A 19856-nucleotide genomic window follows, 5' to 3' on the forward strand; every position below is an offset into this window, starting at 1 on the left:
TATATATATAACTTACACAATGTAAGCTGTCGCTACACATTAATAAGTACAGTAAACTTCACAAATTTTAGAAAAAATAAATTTGCTAACTCTAACTTTAATACCTAATCTTATAAGTTGATAATAAATATGTTGATGACCTCCTCCTTGTCCTTAATCTTGATAAAATTCTTGATATCCAAACTGCTTTTAACTCTTACTCCACCTCCTAGTCACTATTGGATGTGAAATGAACAATGTCCTTCCTTTCCTTGACCACCTCATCAAGAAACCAAAACAACACTATATCCACTATTAATATACAAAACAAACTTACTCAGGTTGACTTCAGAACTGCAAAGGCCAACATTCTTCACACGAATGTGGTCGACATTATCTTTGATTACCCATTTCTTCTTGATGCTCAAATACCTGTCCTGAAGTGCCCTTGGTAATCCATTGCCCAAGAAATATTTTTGGTTCTCTACTACATTTGAAGGCTGATATGTGATGAACCCTTACTTATGTGATGTCTAAAGGTTGATTTATTTCAGATCTGTGAATGATTTGAGAAACAAATCCTCTGACACATTTGATCCTTCTTTTCTCACTCTCCATACCCATCATATCATTACCAGGCCCAGCTTTATTTTTATTAATTTATTTTTTATGACCCTTTTCCTGGTCATTCGTGGCATAGTGCAAATGGGTCTACAGCCTACTATCCTATTCCAATGCCATGGTGGAGGGGTGGGGGTCAAATTTTCATTCTGTAGACCTACTGCAGAAATAAAAGTCGACCCGTCAGGCTGGATTCAAACCAGCACCCTGCAGTTATCAGATTGCAAAGACCTTCACCTCTACTCCTAAAGCCACAGACAGCCCAAAATACCCAGTCCAGCTATACTTCTATAAATAAATATGCATTATCAAGACTTTCTGAGAGACAAAACTTATTATAAGAATCTCAACAAGTTCATTATCTACCCTTAACCTTCTGTTTTTTGCCCTTGAAGATTAATATTGACAACCCTTATGATTTATTACTGATTATTTTTTCCCCTTTTATTTTTATTGCACTGCTGTAACCACATTCAGTATAATTGATAATCCATCACCTTTCCTCCTCTTCTATAATTAAATCAATGAGCCAACTTTTGTCCAGTAACTGGAGATTGACATAAGTCCTCAATGTCCATCTCATGATGAAAATGAATCTGACTGGCTTTTTCCAACTTTACTTTCTAGTAAACTTACTTCTGTGTATTTTAGTTTTTGAGATTTTATATACATTCAACACGATTACCAATATTTTTGGGATGTCTCATATTTCTTAATCTAGTGTCACCAAAAAAGGTTTCAGTAAAATCGGTGATCCCTCAATAAGTAAAGTAATCATATCAAGTAAAATACAAGGATTTACTTCTGCAAGTTTTTAATTTTTTACTTTCCTATTTTTATTGGACAGGCTAAATTGTAAACTTAATTTAATATATTCTCTTTCTAAGTTTGTTGAAGTAATCAAAATTTATTTTGAATATTGAAGATATTGTTGACAATAGATGTAATTAAGGAGAAAATGGTTGTGGGGTGCAATCAAGAAAAAAACACAGTATAATAATACACACAGAATAATATAGCTTGAGTGTATTTTGGTCTAAGTTTTAAGCTTTAATCTAAGCTAAACAAAAAAATATACAACCAAAAAAGAAAAAAATGAACAAATACATGATAGAATATAAAACAATGAAATAGTATACATAAAAAGACATATGGAAAATTAAAGTAATGAAATGATTCAAAAGGAGCATAAAATCTAAATGAGATTAATGACCACTTAAATGTACACTGATCTGATGAATTTAATCAGTCATATACAGTGGCACTTCTGGTAAGTCGAATTTAGCGAAAAAGTGGATGTCACATCCCAATGATGTACCTAACTTAAATAAATAAAATTTAGTTCCAAACAGCTTTTTGTTTCTGAGCAATACTGTTAACAGGAATGTACACACAAACACGTGCCTGCACACTCACCATTTTGCAAGACTTAGTTATTTAGACTCAGGGGACCTTAATACTATGTAGAACGTACATATTTAGTTCTAACTTTACTACGTAACTTTTTTAAAAATAAAAAACACGACCATAGCTGGCAAAAACCTGAATTCAAAATGCCAAAATCATGTTTAACATGGTTATTCTGTAAGACAAAAAAAAAAAAAATATGGGGCAACACATGATTCCAACATGCTGTCACTGGCCGTTAGAACATATCTTGAGCATGACACTAACGTGTTGTCACCAGCAATTTGGTTTGCCTATGAAAACAGGGTTGTGTCACCAGATATTAATGAGTTAAAAAAAAATCAAGGCATTCATAAAAACACATCCCATTAGGCCACATAAATATTGAAAAATTTATACAAATTTAAAAATAGATTAACAGGAAATATATACTTACAAGCATTTTTGACAAACAACATCTGATTGTAAATTTCCATGAAATATAGAGTCAATTATACAGTTGCATGGCCCTTGAGAATGATTATGTGGAGATGAAACTTGATGAAGTAAATTTCTAGCAGAAATGAAAAATTCATGAGCATCTTTTTGGTTGTTACCATATAAATTCAGATCATGTTTCCAAACAAGGCATAATATTTCATGCAAACTCAGGGTCGTAGAATCATCATCAGCATAATACTAAAAAATATATGCTTTATGATTTATGTAAGTTTAGGGACATTTTGAGAATTAAAAATACACAAACATTTTACTAGGATGATAAAAATGTATTAACATAATTAAACAACTATATTATTCACGAAATAAACCAAATTTACTAACCCTTTGGTAAATTCTTGATAACAGGCAGAACAAACATTCAGTTGATTTCTTAGCAACACATTTGTGTTTATCTGAGAAAAAGTAATCTCGCAGCATGGGGGTATGTAAAAATGCCTGCACAATACAATTCATGAAGCAAGTGTTTCCAAGATTTATAATTCCTTTCATTCCTATATGATAACCAATCTATTAGTACAAGAACTATGGAATATTTGTAATAATAAACATCAAAATTATAATAAAAATAAAGTTTAAATGATGGCCACCAACATATAAATCTACTTTAACTTTAAATGAGTTCAAGGTAGTATGTTTGAATGGTAGAAGTAACTTATAACAAGTATATCATTATAAATTTTTTGTTCTTGAACTGAAACAATAATGATAATACTCAATGCAATAAAAAATCAAAAGTAATCCATAAAATAATTTAAAGTAAATGGTTTAAACATATGCTGTATATTTAAATTTTCAAAGGGCAAAATATGTATGTGCATCTTAACATAAAATATAAAGTATTTTTCTTTATTATTTTAAGAAGCAAATTAAACACATCCGTAGGTATGGAGTTACTGTGCATGTAAAATGTGTATTCATATGGTTTCTATTCTCCACATATGTACATTTATACCAATTATTAATTAATAGAATTCATGCTTATTTTGATTTGCTATATTACAGACTTAGATAATGATGTTTACATCTTCTGAAAATGGTTTAATTAAAGTGGTTTTGTTTAATTATCTCAATCCAGTTCTTGAGATATTTGATTTTGTTTTTCTGCAATGGTGCATTATCATCTGAAAAGGGACATTTTGATTTATGTACTAACTCTAAAATTAGCATAACAGCATGGGTTAAAAATATCATAAAATTAATTTATTAATCACTTTAATCATATGCTAAACTGACAGTTCACCATGTACCTAGTGAAAAAAGAAATAAAATTGCATATTTGCAAATTTATTAATAGGATGCATAGAAAGTCAGCACTATTGGTACTATTATTAAATATCAGAGAATTATAAACACACATTTGGGAAATACCTATTGAGGTAGAGGGATCAACTTTTACTCTCTTACTATGTTCTCTTAATAATTTGCATTCATCCGTAGTGGGTTTCCAACTAACACACTGTCTTCCCGTGAAATTACTATATTTTTTAACAATATCATCCACTTCTGTATCATAGATAAAGTCTTTACACACACTGCAAAATATGTTTCCACTAGGAATTTCAACAACTGAAAAAAAAAAAAAAAAAAAATAGATAGATTGTTTAATTAAAATTTTAGATGTTTTTATACAACATATAATAAATGTATATTATTATAAACCTAAAAACTAACAGCTAGATAAGGTTTGAAGAGAATAATATCAAAATTGGTATGATAAATATTTATTCTTACTTAAATAAATTTATATATAAGATGGTTAGGGTTGCGGTCAAAAGAGAAACAAAAATAGTTTACAACTATTTATTTCCTACGTTTTGCCCCACTTTGCAGGGCTTAGTCAGGGCTAAAAAGATACAAAATGATACAATGATAAGAATAAAAATAGGTAACAATGGCAAGAGTAAATTTTTTTATAAAAGTACATAAAATATACAGTTAAAAAAGTACAGGAGATGTACATAAAACAAAAACAATACAGGGAAGGAAAAAAAAAAAAAAAAAAAGAGATTAAATAGACAGTAGTTTTAAACTATTTATATGCCAACGTTTTGCCACACAGCACTCTGTTTTTCAGCACGACAACCCTGCAAAGTGGGGCAAAATGTGAATAAATAGTTGAAAACTATTTTTGTTCCTTTTTGATTGCACCCAGACCATCTCCTTTATAAGTTAGTTATTTCTTAATATCTAATCTTTTCACTTTCTTGAGATTGATTTTTATTGTTTAAATAATTAGTTATTTTTTTCTAGTTTTCTCAACAAACCTTGTAGATCTTTAGCCACCCAAACCAGCCTTCTTCACACCTACCTGGCTTGGGCTAATTCTTTCCAGTTTGCTGCATGCAGCTCATTTGTTGATTCTGTCTATCCATCTGGTTTTTTGTCTCCCATGTGGTCTCAGGAGGAGATCCTGAGGAGATGGGCAAGGCACTTCAGCGGTGCGCTTCAAAGAGAGAACTTCGAAGGAGAAATAGTCAGAGAAGAAGACGACTTCCATAACGATGCCAAGCTACCGGATGATGAAGACAGAAGAGACCACAGTGAAGATGAAAAACAACAAAACTTTGGGACTGGATGGAATTCAAGTAGAGCTGATATGCTATGGAGGAATGCAACTGAGAAAGGAGCTCCATAACCTCATTTTGAAGATATGGGAGGAGGAGAAGATTTCTGAGGAGTGGAAAAGGGGAATTATATACCCACTGCACAAGAAAGGGGACCAGTCGGATTGTGACAATTATCGAGGCATAGTGCTCCTCTCATGTGCTTGTTAAGTTCTCTTTAACATCTTATTTGAGAGACTAGTTCCTCATGCCAAGAGGGAGATAGGCAAATATCAAGCAGGATTTAGGCGAGGGAGGTCCACATTGGACCAACTGTTTTCACTGAGGCTGAAACTGGAGAAATGCAAAGAGTATAAAACAGTTACTCTTCACCTCTTCATTGATTTTAAAGCTGCCCACGATAGTGTACCTCGACTGGAGCTCTATCAGGCCCTGTTGGAAATGAACGTCCCAATTAAACTGATACATTTCATGAAAATGACGATGTTGAGCAGTAAGAGTAGGAAGAGTTGTCTACTGACTGCCGAGTAGAGAGGACGTGTCCTGTGAGTTTTTATAGTCATCGTATCGTTTTAATGTGTTAGTAGAGATATTTGTGAGAATAGGAGTGTGCCAAAACGTTGGTACAGAAGTGTTTTAGTGCTGAGTGAAATTCGAACAAATTCCACCGAACATTTTAGGCAGAATATGGTAAAACAGTGGGACCACGAGGTGGTTTTCACCCCACTAACCTTAAAAAAGTCACGGTATCACATCATGCAGTAGACAGTCTTATAGAGCACGAAAAACTGATAAAAAACGAATATCTACACGACCCCAATCGGAAGACCCTAAGGTAAGATACAGATTTTTAAAGTTTTAAGTAAAATTGGGTGTTGGAGTGAGGTGCCTGGAGTGGTGTCGCACCGTGCACCTTGCCCAAGAGGGGAAGGTGTATTATCAACGGAAGTTGAAAGATTCCTTCTGGGGCCCATATCATGGCCCGGAAATGAGGAGAGAAACCTAAAAACCCTGGAGACTTTAACAGTGGGTCAAGAAGGAAGCAAGCCTTCCTTGGTAAACGAGGAGATTTTAATGATGAGCCAAAATGGAATAGGGTCATCGATGGACAAGTTAGTGACTTTAAAGCCAGTTAAAGAAAGTAGGTGACCATCAAAGGAGGAGATTATGGTCAGGAAAGATGGGGATGGACCCTAAATGTTCGAATCGGACTTTCCGATGACAGATGCGAGTGTGGGGAGGTGAGTGAGCCCACAGAGTCCCAAGGAAAAGAGGAAAAAGAGGCCGAGAGTGGACGATTCCTCCTTCTCAGAAGACAGTTCTTCGGAGAGAGCCAGGATCCTAGCTGACAGAATTAGGAGGTTCCTGACTAATATGAAAATTAGTCAAAACAACCAGGAACACATAAACCAAAAAATAAGGGAAATCGGGGATATTGTGGTTGGACTGGAGGCCAAAGACATTCCATCCCTGGTATAGTTAGAGAGCTGGTCTGCGAAGCCCCATACACTCATCAGCTCTACAGTATAATTACCGACAAGGTAGCAGAAATGGTAGCTGCAGAGATAGTTAAGATGATGGGGGACGCCCTGCAGGGATATGGAAGTGAGGCGTCTCCTATCTCTGAAAGGGTCAGCGAGGCTAAACCACAGAAGAAGACCCAGAGTCAAGAACCCAAAGGTAAAAAGGAGCCACCAGTAGCAAAATATCATGACGCTGCCCTGGCTCCAATGCCCCTGAAAGGGAGTGAGAACCCCATATGCCGGGGCAGAAACATCACAGTGGATTTCAGCGAGGATGATGAGATGTATAGGACGGTTTCAGGCTGAAGCGACTATAAGCTGGCAAAGAACGATGCTGGCAAGGAGGATTAGGTCCTGATGAAGAGGAAGAAAGGGAAGAAGGAGGAGAAAAAAAAAAAGAAAAGAAGGACAAGTTGGCGTTTGCCGGGGTTCTTGCTAGTGTCCTACAGGTACCTAGAAAGGCAGAGGAGACTGCTACTTATGTGACAGTCAAAGGCGTGGTCTCCAAGCAGGATCCACAAGGAACTGAAGCAGATAGGAGCCTCTGCCAAAATAGTGAGTCACCAATGGTAACACAGTCCTGATAAGGACAGAGGGTGCGGACCAGGCAAAAGGACTCCTAGAATGAGACCGGCTAAAGCAGGGAGAACTTGAGGCGAAGCTGGCGATGGGAGGAGGCCCCGCCTGGAAGTTAAAGGAGTGCCAAAGCATTGGGACGAGAAGATCCTGGTTAGATATCTGTGGACCCGCAAATGCCAAAGAGGAGGACAAGGCTGAGTGGATGAGACTCTGCTTCTGCTGGACGCAGCTGAAGAGAGAGTACTATAGGGCCAGGCACAGGTACCAGGAGTGCAGAGATGAAGAGAGGAGAGCTGCACTCTGAGAAGAATGCAAGCATAGGTATAGAGTATACCGAAATGGCATGCGTCACCAGAAGAAGAAGTCCTGGGACGAGTTCATCGTCGAGGAGTCAGAGAAGAATCCCTAGGGCATCCCGTACAGGGTGGCACTGGGCAAGGTTAAGCCAATACAAATAATGGCTGTCATCAAAGTTGGAGGAGCCCAGGCAACCACCCTGGAAGGAACAACGAAGACATCAACGATAGTATCGCTGCTGTGTAGGCTGTCGTACTCAAGTACTGTAATGCGATAGTCTGTTCCGACACCAACTTGAGGAGCACGGCTTGGGGTTCGGTTCGCACAGACGTCAGAGGGAGACTGACGGAAGAGAGCGTGGCTAGGTGTCAGCTCGTTGTTATGAATGAGCCCTCTGGCCTCACATTCGTACATGCTAGTGGCCAGAGTTGGATAGACTTGACATTGGCCACGGCACTCATGGCGAAGTGAATAGCGGACTGGGCCCTAAGGTCTGACACGAGCTCCGACCACCGGGTCATAGCGTTCAGTGTAGTGGAGGAGGAAGGCGGAGACCTCGAGGAGGAACGGAGCTTTGTGACCCGATCGGCGAACTGGAGACCCTTCTCCAGTGAACTGGAGGGGATATTGGTGGATAGAGTGGGAGGAGGTGACGCCGATGGAGGAAGAGTCAGGAATTGACCATAGAGTGGCAACCCTGACGGGTGCCATCAGCAAAGCGGCCAATATTACCCTTCAGCGCCACAGGGCGAGAGCACGTCCGGTCCTATGGTGGACGCCGGCCCTGACGCAGCTGAAGAGAGAGTACTATAGGGCCAGGTGCAGGTCCACGAGCAGCTCCCATCCCAAGAGGAACTGAAGCAGATAGGAGTCTCTGCCAAAATGGTGGGAGTCACCAATGGTAACGCGGTCCTGATAAGGACAGAGGGTGCGGACCAGACAAAGAGACTCCTAGAATAGGACCGGCTGAAGCAGGGAGGACTCGAGGCGAAGCTGGTGATGGCGAGGAGGCCCCGCCTGGAAGTTAAAGGAGTGCCAAAGCATTGGGACGAGAAGATCCTGGTTAGGTATCTGTGGACCCACAAATGCCAAAGAGGAGGACAAGGCGGAGTGGATGAGACTCTGCTTCTGCCGGATGCAGCTGAAGAGAGAGTGCTATAGGGCCAGGCGCAGGTACCAGGAGTGCAGAGATGAAGAGGGAGAGCCTGGGACGAGATCATCGTCGAGGAGTCAGAGAAGAATCCCTGGGGCATCCCGTACAGGGTGGCGCTGGGCAAGGTTAAGCCAATACAAATGATGGCTGTCATCAAAGTTGGAGGAGCCCAGGCAACCACCCTGGAAGAAACGGCGATGATGTACATCGATTATACATACCCCAGGGATGATCCGTCCCAGGACACTGCAGAGGAGAGTATGGTGAGACGCACCACGTCATACCCACCAGGTACCGACCTATGCTCACCGTGGGACCTACGTCTTGCTGTAGACAGGCAGAGGATTGGGAGGGTTCCGGGACTCAACGCCTTGGACGCTGCAATCCTCAGGAACAGTGCCCCATATATCGAGGAGGAGGTATTGGAAATGTTCAATGAGTGCTTGGATAAGGGGTACTTTCCGAGCAGGTAGAGGATTGCAGACTTGAGACTGCTCTACAAAGGGGGAGGCAAGGATATGGAATCGCCGAAGCCCTATTGGCCTATATGCCTTCTCCCTGTTATCAGCAAGGTCCTGGAGCATATGATAGTGCATAGCCTCAGACCAGTCCTCAGGGCTCTCCAGTTCGCCGATCGGGTCACAAAGCTCCGTTCCTCCTCTAGGGCTCCGCCTTCCTCCTCAGTGCGAGTCACCCACGGCAATATGGCTCAACCCGTGGCAAGGGAACAACAGATGCGTTGCTGGGAGTGTGTGAGGATGTGAGGACATATCCTCTGCCTTCGATAGTGTTTGGTGGCCGCGCGTACTCCAACGGTGGCAAGAGTTCTACACCCCCAGCAACTTATACTCCCTCGTGAGTAGTTACCTTAGTAAGACGAGTGTGAAGTTCAGGGGTAGCTATTCTGAGGTCGAGAGAAGGATCGAGAGAGGCTGCCCGCAGGGTTCGGTTCTCGGGCTGGCCCTGTGGAAGTTCGTGTTCGATGAGTTGTTGGGGGAACTAGAAGATAGAGGGTTCCTTGCCACGGCCTACGTCGACGACCTGGCAGTCATCGTGGCCGGGAATAGCAGAGCCAGATTGAAGAACGAAGCGGAGAGATGTGCCAGTCAGGTTGGAGAGTGGTGCGTGAGGAGAAGGTTACGTATGGCTGCAGCTAAGACTCAGGCCATACTCCTAAAAGACTCCACGGACAGGGCTCACCCTATCACTCTGGACATACAGGGAGAGGTGAGGCTGGGTGACATACCTCGGAGTGAGGATGAGGAGAGGCTTCGACGCCACCCCTCACCTGGCATACCAGAGGGATAGGGTAACTCTGTCACTTAACGAGCTGAGCAGTATAGGGGGTGCTTTCTGGGGCCTCAGGTACCCCGCTACAATGACTATATACAAAGGAGTGGTGTTGGGTATCCTGGGATACGCATCCCATGCGTGGAGTCGAACCCTCACTCGGGAGCAGAAGAAGAGACTGGCCAATACGCAACGACTGGCTCTGCTGAGGGTCACGAAGGCGTATAGGACGGTGTTGCATGAGGCAGTGCAGGTGCTAGCCGGAGCAATGCCCCTGGACCTCATCCTCAAGGAGGATGCAACGAAGTATTATGTGAAGAGGCAGGGGCTGGGAGTGCTACCGGCGGGACTCCGGGAGAGGATCGGCGAGACCCCGAACCTTTGGAAGAAGTTCCTGCGGGAGGAGTCGATTGAGGAGTGGACAGTGGCGGACATGCGAAAAGGGTGCAACGCTGAGGAAATTCTTCCCCACCGTCCACTGAAGATCAGGGGTACGCTGACGACTTTGATATTGCTGCCAGATCAGAACGTGCATTAAGAGAGTCGTTCTTGGCTATAGAAGATGTAGTAAAGAAACTTGGACAATACATTAATGAAGGTAAGACCAAGTACATGAGAGTCGGAGGAGATGGATCAAGGACCCGTTCTTTGTGGCTGGATCATATAATTTTGAAAAAGTAAGCAGCTATGTCTACCTCGGTTTGGAAATCAACTCTGATAACGACATCTCGACATATCAAGAAGTCAACAAGAGGATAGCAGCGGCGAGATGGTGTAACTTTGGCCTTGCAAAGCATCTTAAAAGCAGGTTTCTTCCAGGACCAAGATCACCCTCTACAAAACCCTGGGCCGCCCTGTTTTAGTGTATGGATCAGAAGCAAGGGCCTTGAAGAAGCAAGATGAAAACAGACTTCTGATCTTTGAAAGATTAATCTTGAGAAGGATTTTTGGTTCAGTAGGAGAGGGTGTTATTTGGGGAAGAAGGGAAAATGCTGAACTCGCCGGTCTTTAAAAGAATATAGATTTAGTCAAGTTTATCCAGATGGAACGACTTCGATGGGCCAGGCACGTCACACGTATGGATGATTTGGTGATACCCATGAAGGTGCTGAATGCAGATATTGACTAACCAGTCTCTGCAAGCAGTTCACTGTTAGTTTTCCTCCATGTCTTAAGGCTTTGATCTCAGATTGCTCCTGTAATTGTAAGGACTTTCCGTTCAAATCACTCGATTCTATTTTCTAGGGTACATGTTAGAGCCCAGGTCTCGCAGCCATACATCAGAGCTAGCTGTATCATGGCATCATAGACCCTTATCTAGAGATTTTTGGGGATTTCAGTATTCTTGACAAAGCTAAGAAGGCTCTGTTCACTCTTGTTAACTCTAGTCTAACTCAGTCCGTTGATCATTTATTGATGTTATTGTGGAGCTGAGGTATTTGAAACTGTCTCCTTTCTTTTTACATATTTTAGTCAATATGAATGTACAAAAATTAAGTTGAAAATATCTTTGTTATAATGGATTGATGCAAAAATAATGCAAGTTTCTGCTTTAGCTATGTTTTAAAAACTATTATATAAGTAAAATAAATACAGAATGTTAATTTTACATAAACCATAATAGATTCTTATTCTCCCTTTCAATTAAAATTCAAACAATGAAATAATATTGTTTAGTTAGCTAGAAGGCTTCGAAAAGAAAACGTCAAAGAGTGATTTTAGTTAAATTTATTTTACAAATTTAAATGAGCATGAGTGTAGAGCAAACTGCTCATAATATCAATGAATTGTGTGGTCAGAGAACCATTATAGAGTGCCAAGTGCACTATTTGTTTCAGAACTTTCAATGTAGAGATTTTGAGTTGAAAGACAAGGAGGGTCATGGACGTCATTCTGTAGTTCACAAGCTAGTCACTAATCTTAGTAAATTTTTCACTACCAACACTAAGACAGCTCGATGAGTTTGGCTATGAAATCTTTCAACGCCCATCCTATTTGACTAACCATTCAGGTATATCTGGTACTTTGCTAGATTATGTATTTATACTTTATTTGTATGTTATATATTAATACTAACCTTATGGGATTGATTAGTATGCTGTATTAAATAGCAACCCGATGACAGCATTGCTTGGTTAATAAAGTATTTCTTTCCCACTCTGGGAAACAACCAATTGTAGCAAGTTAGATCTTGAAAGTGACCTTCAGATATTAGTTTGTCAGACAGAGTATAACAGAATGTCTCCAATCTTATAAACTATACAAGTCACTACAGGCGTGATAGTAAAGAATTTCATCTGATTGATGACAAATGGAGCTGACATAAGACAGATACACTTAATTAATAGAACATTTTGAAGTGTAGAAGTACAAATATTTGAAGATAAGTATCTTATACATAAATTTCATATCAAATTTATAAATAATGAAAGAATATATGGAGGAAACTTACATATATTGTGTATCTTGGAAGAAGCATGAAGTAAATAATGTTGCTCAAAGCATCCAAAGTAAATGCAGTGCATACAAGCCATTAACTTGTCATTATTATATGTTTCACAGTCAAAACAGCAAATGCATGCCTAAAATAATTATTAAACCCATTAATTTTCATTAAGCAGTTAAAAACTGGATTAACATACACAATACACAAGTAATGGTTTGGTCATGAAAAGTAAACTGGATATGTGTTTAATTAAGATGCACCTCACTATACCATAATGTCATACCACACCATAACATAATCAAGGATATGATACCCATGGGTGGTAACAAATTTTATGTAATATATATCCCTGTAAAGGATGTCAAATTACAGATCTATTTTAAAATTAAATATAACTTCATAAGCTTTAAAATGAACACCAACTTTTATCAACTTAAAGTTACAAATGCTTGCGATTAGGTTCCTGATCCACCCATGGGCTAGAATTCGGATACAGAAGCTCTCTTATCAACCTCAAAAGCCACCCAAGATCCCCGAAGTACAAGGTAATAGCTAAGGGCTCAGTTCAAACACTCTTGTAATAATAAATTAGAGATCTGTACTAGAGAAACCTCATAGAAACAACCAGTATTGATTCTTCCAAGTGAGGAGCCTTTATTTATTGGAGAAGTTTTGCTAACTAAGTATTTTCGTTAGAGCGATTCTCTAAATATTCAGAAAAATCACAGGAGACTATTAGTTGATGTCTGTCCCTAAGCATGGCAGGCGACTTACTTAAGAACAAAAAGAAAAATTGTGTATTAGTAAGTACACGCCAACCAACCAGTTAGAGAGATACTTGAGTACTGTAACGCACATGAGTAAAATTGAGATAAGAAAAGCAAAAATCTAGAAGGATAAAGGAAAAAAATCTGTTTGTTTATCTAAAGATTCAAGACCTAAGGTAGCCATCAAATAAATATTAATGACTAGTAACTAATCGGTACATTTCATAAGTTGTGCCTTTGAAAAATGAACATCTCACCTGATAATAAGTAGGGTCAGGCAATACCAAAGGTAATATAAAGGAGCAATATATGGTGTCATAATTTTCTAATCCATATTCTGTTTTGAACATTATTAAATGTGGACAGATCATTATGTCCAAAAATCATCAAAGTTAAGTTTGTCAACGATATACTTTGATAATGAACAGCTTTAAAATCTTCCCTTAGCTCATAATCATGGGGCAATATAAAATTCCAGGGGATGTTTTCGAATTTATTTCGTGACTAGATTAAACATTGACTAGAAGAAGTATCTATAAGATACTAAACAAGTTAAATATTTTGAGATTATAAATTAAAAAATACCCGTATAAATTATATTACTAAATAATGTGAAAAAAATTTCTAAAATCTAAAAAACAAACCAAGGAACGATATTAGACAATTTGAAAATGACAACAATCGAAGTACCTTCCTATACCGAGAGTAAGAGGTAGAAACCGGTAGATCAGAAACCCAGCAAAGAACACAGAACATAGTACAGGAGATGAATATTTTTGGATTGACCTAGTTCTATTAAGACAGGATTTGAAATATTTTTGTTTGTTTTTGAAATTTATTCGACATACGAAAATCATTGAAAAATCTAAGCGTGCAAAACGCGGTTCTTTAGCCGCCATCATCAATTCGTATTTCAAAAATCTTTTTTTTAAATTTATTTATTAATATTTGCTACTGTATTTACATAAAAATACATTTAGTAAATACGACGTTAGATTATAATGGTATGATACAGACATGATGAGAACTACCCATTGGTAGCACTCTAATAACATTTCTACATTAGAGGGCCTCGCGGCAATCTTTTTTTCAGGTGCCTCGAAAAATTATCAGGAATGGAAGAGGAAATAAGATTAGTGGCTTTGGGTGATTAAGGTGTTTATAAAGGAAAGATTGATATCTGGTGCGGGCAAGATTAGTTTCAGATAGAACATTAAGGTCTATATGGATGATTTTATTTGTGAAAAAGAAAGGAGCATTCAGGATTTTATGAAAGATTTTGAATTGTAAGGATTGAATACGAGAAGAATTCAAAGATTTGTGGAGCCCCAAACCTCAACTTTGTATGTCCAAAAGAGGCCTTACTATGGTTATGTAGATCAGTCTTTTGTAATGGATGGGAAGTTTAGACAGTTTATCCAGTAAATGTTGTAATAGTTGGAATCGATGTGCAGTTTCCTGTCTGTTCAGTCTTATGTGAGGATTCCAAGTTATTTGTTTGTCCAGATGTAGTCCAAGGTAGCGGATATATTCGACAACAGAACATTTTTAAAGGATACGCTAGGGTAGTTGGTAGGTTAACGACGAAGGGTAAAGGTGATTTGATGGTATTTATTTTAATGCTGCAATTACGACACCATTCCTCAAGGGTTGTGAAATGGGATGCAATTAAAGGGTTATTATTAACTGCGAGCAAACATGCATCATCGGCATACGTGGTGAGTATAGTATTAGGGGGATATTGGTTGGGATGTCAGCTGTATAGACTGTGTAGAGTATGAGACCGAACCTAACACCTTGAGGAACACCAGCGGATTGAGAAAAGAGGGATAAATAGAAATCATAGTGGTTTATTTTGAATAATCTATCAATGAGAAAGGAAAGGATTGATAGAAAGTATCATCAGTCCTCTATACATCTAATAGTTTCTGAGACACAGTTTATCAAATCCTAATTTTTATTTTTTTCTAAATTTATAAGAATACTAGGTCATGATGATATTGATATTTTATTTAATAAAATGGGTATCATTTCAGAATATTTATTTATAATTTTTAGTAACATTCAATTTTTAAAAAAATATTGATTTATCACTTCAATCCTTGTCCTATTTATAATGCATAAAGAGCTGGTTAGATATCGGTCACATCCCTCACTTTTAGAAAACGCTCGGTATTCCACATAAGGTCGGCAGATAACTAACTAACAATGTTGAGGTAACGAGAATTTCATTGATGCGCGGTATTGAGAATTTTATAGAAAGGTGGGTACTTAAAAAACAATGGTACTCTTTTAATTGCCTTTAATAGGAAGCAGAACCGTGAAAATACCAAAAGCATAATATATAAAAATAATATTTCATAAGAACGATTGCAGCGCGGCATTGAGTATCATAAATGTACTCACCTGGAAATTACCCTTTTACATTGAAAACTGAACTGCGACGGTGGGAAGGCAGTAAAAATCCTTTTTGTCGATCTTAAGGCTAAATGTACCGCTTCATGAGACGAAGGTAGGACTCAATAAAGACAGTCTGTCACTTCCATTCGTTCCTTATAATTTTTTTTTTTTTTTTTTTGGCATTTTGCTCTCGACTACTCCTAAGTTATATATATAACTCAAGTATCGATGAAGCCTATATGATATAATATATATAACGTGCCATGAAGCCACTCTATGCCTCCTCTACTCTTGGGGTGCCCTTGTGTGTTGAGATGCCATGTTACGTCAAGGTCCTTCATTTATGTTCGAATCATGGCATTGTTGAATTCTCTGCCTGAGTGGTATGCGCCTGGTGGTGCCTGTGATATGATATATTCTAGCCTCCGTAGAATTGAAACCACAATCGAAAAGCTGCCAACACTGCTTCCGACAACTTGTTCAGCACCTGATGCGCCATTGCCGTGTTACTGAAGAGATCAAATATGGTTATCCATTTATATCCTCTCCTAGTGAAAATGTCGACCTGTAGATCATTGAGCGGTGCATCTGCAGTAGGTACCTCCTGTGGTCAAGGCAAGTGGAGAACTTGGAGAAGAAGCGGAAAAACAGGTAGAATCAAGGAGTGTACTCTCAGAGTGGTGACCGCACGTTGGAGAACCACTATGTGAGAGGAGCACGGCGGTCAGAAGCTCGAGTGTGACTGTAAGCGAGAATGGGCGTAATTAGCTAGAGGGAGAGTTGGAAAGAGGTAATATTGAAGCAATATGATGATATTTTATGTAAAGAAGGGGAAGTACTGGGAACTAAAGGAAAAACTGTGTACGAAATCACATTGAAGTAGGATAGGGGAGGTGATATCCCCAATGTATACGTGAAGGAGAGGTAATATCCCCAGGCACTTCCAAAACACATTAGGGAAGAAATAGAATGTTTACGGAAGCAAGGGATAATTGTGGACAGCACTTCGCCCTACAACAGTCCGGTGCTTTTTGTGAGCAGTATGTAAAAAGAGTGCCTCGGACGAATTCCAGAGAATGAGGGAGATCGACCTCAATCATTGTTGGTGTGTTAAGGTGCCACATCACATCGATAGCCTTCATTTCCTTTTAGATCAAGGAGTTGTCGAATTCTCTTCCCCCATCCAACGAGATGCGGCCGTTCCAAAACTACCTCCGAAAAACTGTCTCGCACCTGTACCATTGCCGCATTAGTGAAGAGGTCAATCATAGTCACCCATGTTCTTTCTCTCCTGGCGTCCATTCTCGCAGCCTCATTGTCCTTTTTCTTGTTCCACGGTGATCAAGACAACCCACCAAATCCTTTTTTACCCGGTTTATATAGTACATCCATGTTATATTTGGCTAGGAACACCTTCCAGCCTGTAATTCTGGCTGACGATTCCTTTAGTTTTCCCACCCACTGGAGTGGTTTATGTACAGTATGTAACTTGAACCTTCTACTGAGCACATATGGCCTAAAGTGATCGACAGCCTACACTATTCCAAGTACGCGCTCCATTGTGCCATATCTAATTTCTGTCTCCATAAGCCACCTGCTGGCGTAAGCCACTGGGCGCTCACCCCTTTCGGCCTGCTGAGACAACATAGCTCCTAGCGCATACTCACTGGCATCTGTTGTTATTGTAGATTGCCGAGTGAAATCCGGAAAAGCAAGTACCGGCTCTTGCTGCAACCTCTCCATGGACCGTCTGATATTGTACCTGCGATCTTGTGCCATTGCCGTCCTGATTTCCAGTCCAGAGCATTGGCATGTCCTTGTGGCATAGTGATTGACGGTGGATTCTTTTTTGTAACTGGCAGAACTGCTACCGGTGGGTTTTCTGAGATAGGTTTAGAATTGGGTCCCGGAATATACTGTTGTTCATCAAAGAAATTCGCACTAACGCTTATGAAATTAGAAAGCAAAAGTTATGTTGTACCACTCTTCTACTTTTTTCCTTGCGAATTCTGTTTCTGACTTTGGCTCATAACTTATGCAAGGCCAAAACATTACCGGTCATTTCATCCTCTCCCAGCAAAGAACCACGGCAGTCCGTCGACGCACCCGCGTCACAAAAAGAATTTCGAATGGGGCAAACCCCGTGACTGTGTGTATGGAGTGGTCGTATGCTGCAACTACCCGTTCCTTGGCGTCATCAGGTTCCAGTCCCCTTTCTAGCTGGTACACTCGTAGGTCGTCACTTGCTATGGAGTCGCTCTATCCCCCCGGCATTTTGGATGTTGAGGTGCCAAACTACTTCCAATATTCTCATTTCCTCTCTGATGCTTGTATTGTCGAATTCTCTCCCACTGTCGGAAGAAATTCTGTCTGACACACCATATAATTGGAACCATGCCCGAAGGGCTCGTAAAACTGCCTCTGCTGATCTGTCCTGTCCATGCCATAGCCACCTTAATGAATACTTGTAGCACTTATAGCCTTTCTAGGTGAAAGAATTCACCTGTAAGTCGCTTAGCGGTGTGTTCGCAGGAAAGGTCTCTTCTTGAGCTGCACGGGGTGGGTGCCGATCATATTTCGTACTTAGGCACACCTCGCATTGGCCAATAATCTCCTGAATTGAGCGTTTTCTGCCCCACTAGAAATATTTGCGCCATAATGCTTGTATTCATATAATCAGTCCATGATGCTTAGTTTTTCCTTAGAGATATGCCAACACCTTCTTTTGATGTTCTGGATCTCGCAAGGGGCCTACCATCAACGTGGATCGAATAAACGATCGATCTATGCCAATTTTTTCCATTCTCCATATCCGTTAGATCTTTTGATGAATCTTACCGGCGTTGAACGCTTCTTTCAGTTCTCTACAGATTTGATCCTCTTTGACACCCAGATAGTCGAAATTATACTGCTTTCGTGCTTGCTATGTTCCATCTTCAGCAACTCCATGGTTTTTGTCTTTCAAATAATCTGGTACTTCTTGTTGTTGATACTCTCCTCAAGCTCCTCCATTTTCGTCGATCTTTCGTCGTTTGAACTTTCTTCTGCGGACGTCTACTCCCCATTCGAGTTTTCTGGTGAGGCCAATTGCTGTTCTCAGGCACGTAGGAACCGGGTGGGCAGGGTGGGCAGCTGCCCACCCAGAAATTTTCCAGGGTGGGCTCGGCCCGCTTGGTACAAAAATTAATAAACTAAATGAGATTATATGGGATTTAAACAAATGGGCACAAAGGCAAATGGGCAAACAATAGTTTTGTTTCTGGTAGAGAGTAGCAGACTTTAAGCGATGAGTCATCGATAATCACCTTACATCTTTTTGTCTCGGAATAAAAATGAACCTTTTATTTTCTATGAAAAAATAAACAAGAACAATAAAAAGGCAATTTTCGACTTACATGACATCATCACAGTTAGACGACAACTGACAAATATAAAACATTGCACTCGTGAGTTTTGCTTTTAGTTTGATTTTTGAGATGACTTGTGATGTTGTGAAGTTGACAGTTTCGACGCGTTATGTTAAAGTTGACGTTTTAAAATAAAAAAGTTGGTGATTTCACGAACGAGTTCCAATGTAAGTAATTTGAATTTATTATCCATTTTCTCAAGTGTTGCTTCGAGTTTAGAATCATGTGTCAGCGGATGCTTTTCGACGTAATCTCGCTTTTTAAATCTTGTGTCCGCGGGTGTTTTCCGACGTTCTTGCGCGTGTTTAATTGTGCGTCCGCGGATGTTTTTCGGTGATGTTGCGCGTGTTTAATTGTGCGTCCGCGGATGTTTTTCGGTGATGTTGCGCGTGTTTAATCGTGTGTTCGCTGATGATTTTCAACGTTGTTGCACGTGTTTAGTGTGTTTTATTTATATTTCATAGGATTTTTTTGGTTTTTTTGATAGATGGACCGTCAGAAAAATATCAGAGACTTTTTCACCCCTGCGGTCCAACGTGGAAAAAGAAAACGAGATGAGTCAACAGATGATGCCCCAAATGATAGTACTTCCGTGTTAAATGAGTTTCAATCGGCAAAAAAAAGCCGACTTGAAGCAACATCAGAGGCTGCACCGTGTAATTCAGATTCCACTTCTCCGGAAAAACAAATCAAACCTTCTAATACGCGATATACTAAATTGTCATCAATTCCACTGGATGAGTTACGCCAAATCAACAATCAGTACCAGCCGTCAAAATCATTCGTTTTTCCGAAAAGAGTAACCAGCAGATCGCGCAATAGAAGTGCTCATCATAGCTGGTTCGCAGATTTTGAATGGCTCCATTACGACGTTGAAAAAGATGCTCTTTTATGCTTCACTTGTATAAGAGCATGCAATCTT

At 39.8% G+C, this 19856-nt stretch overlaps 2 protein-coding genes across 2 annotated transcripts in view; one reads left to right on the forward strand and one right to left on the reverse strand.

Annotated features, from left to right (window-relative positions):
- Positions 1-13783, reverse strand: part of LOC106685260 (ubiquitin carboxyl-terminal hydrolase 22) — a 48189-nt gene extending 34406 nt beyond the window's left edge. Inside the window, exons 1-5 of the mRNA XM_067045749.1 lie at positions 13385-13783; positions 12367-12496; positions 3877-4074; positions 2830-2999; positions 2444-2685 (exon numbers count right to left, since the gene is read on the reverse strand). Of these exons, the coding sequence (XP_066901850.1) occupies positions 2444-2685; positions 2830-2999; positions 3877-4074; positions 12367-12496; positions 13385-13498 (854 nt within the window). The 5' untranslated portion in view covers positions 13499-13783. The remainder of the gene's footprint in view (positions 1-2443; positions 2686-2829; positions 3000-3876; positions 4075-12366; positions 12497-13384) is intronic.
- Positions 13784-18630: 4847 nt separating this feature from the next.
- Positions 18631-19856, forward strand: LOC106685089 (zinc finger MYM-type protein 1; the record flags this gene model as incomplete). Its single annotated transcript, XM_014427582.3, is given in 2 exon segments — positions 18631-19101; positions 19422-19856. A coding segment is annotated over 1 exon segment (435 nt), but the record flags the coding sequence as incomplete, so codon positions are not given.

The sequence above is a fragment of the Halyomorpha halys genome, unplaced genomic scaffold (genome assembly GCF_000696795.3).
Source record: "Halyomorpha halys isolate HHAL.00 unplaced genomic scaffold, Hhal_1.1 Scaffold31.1, whole genome shotgun sequence".
Classification (NCBI taxonomy): Eukaryota; Metazoa; Arthropoda; class Insecta; order Hemiptera; family Pentatomidae; genus Halyomorpha; species Halyomorpha halys.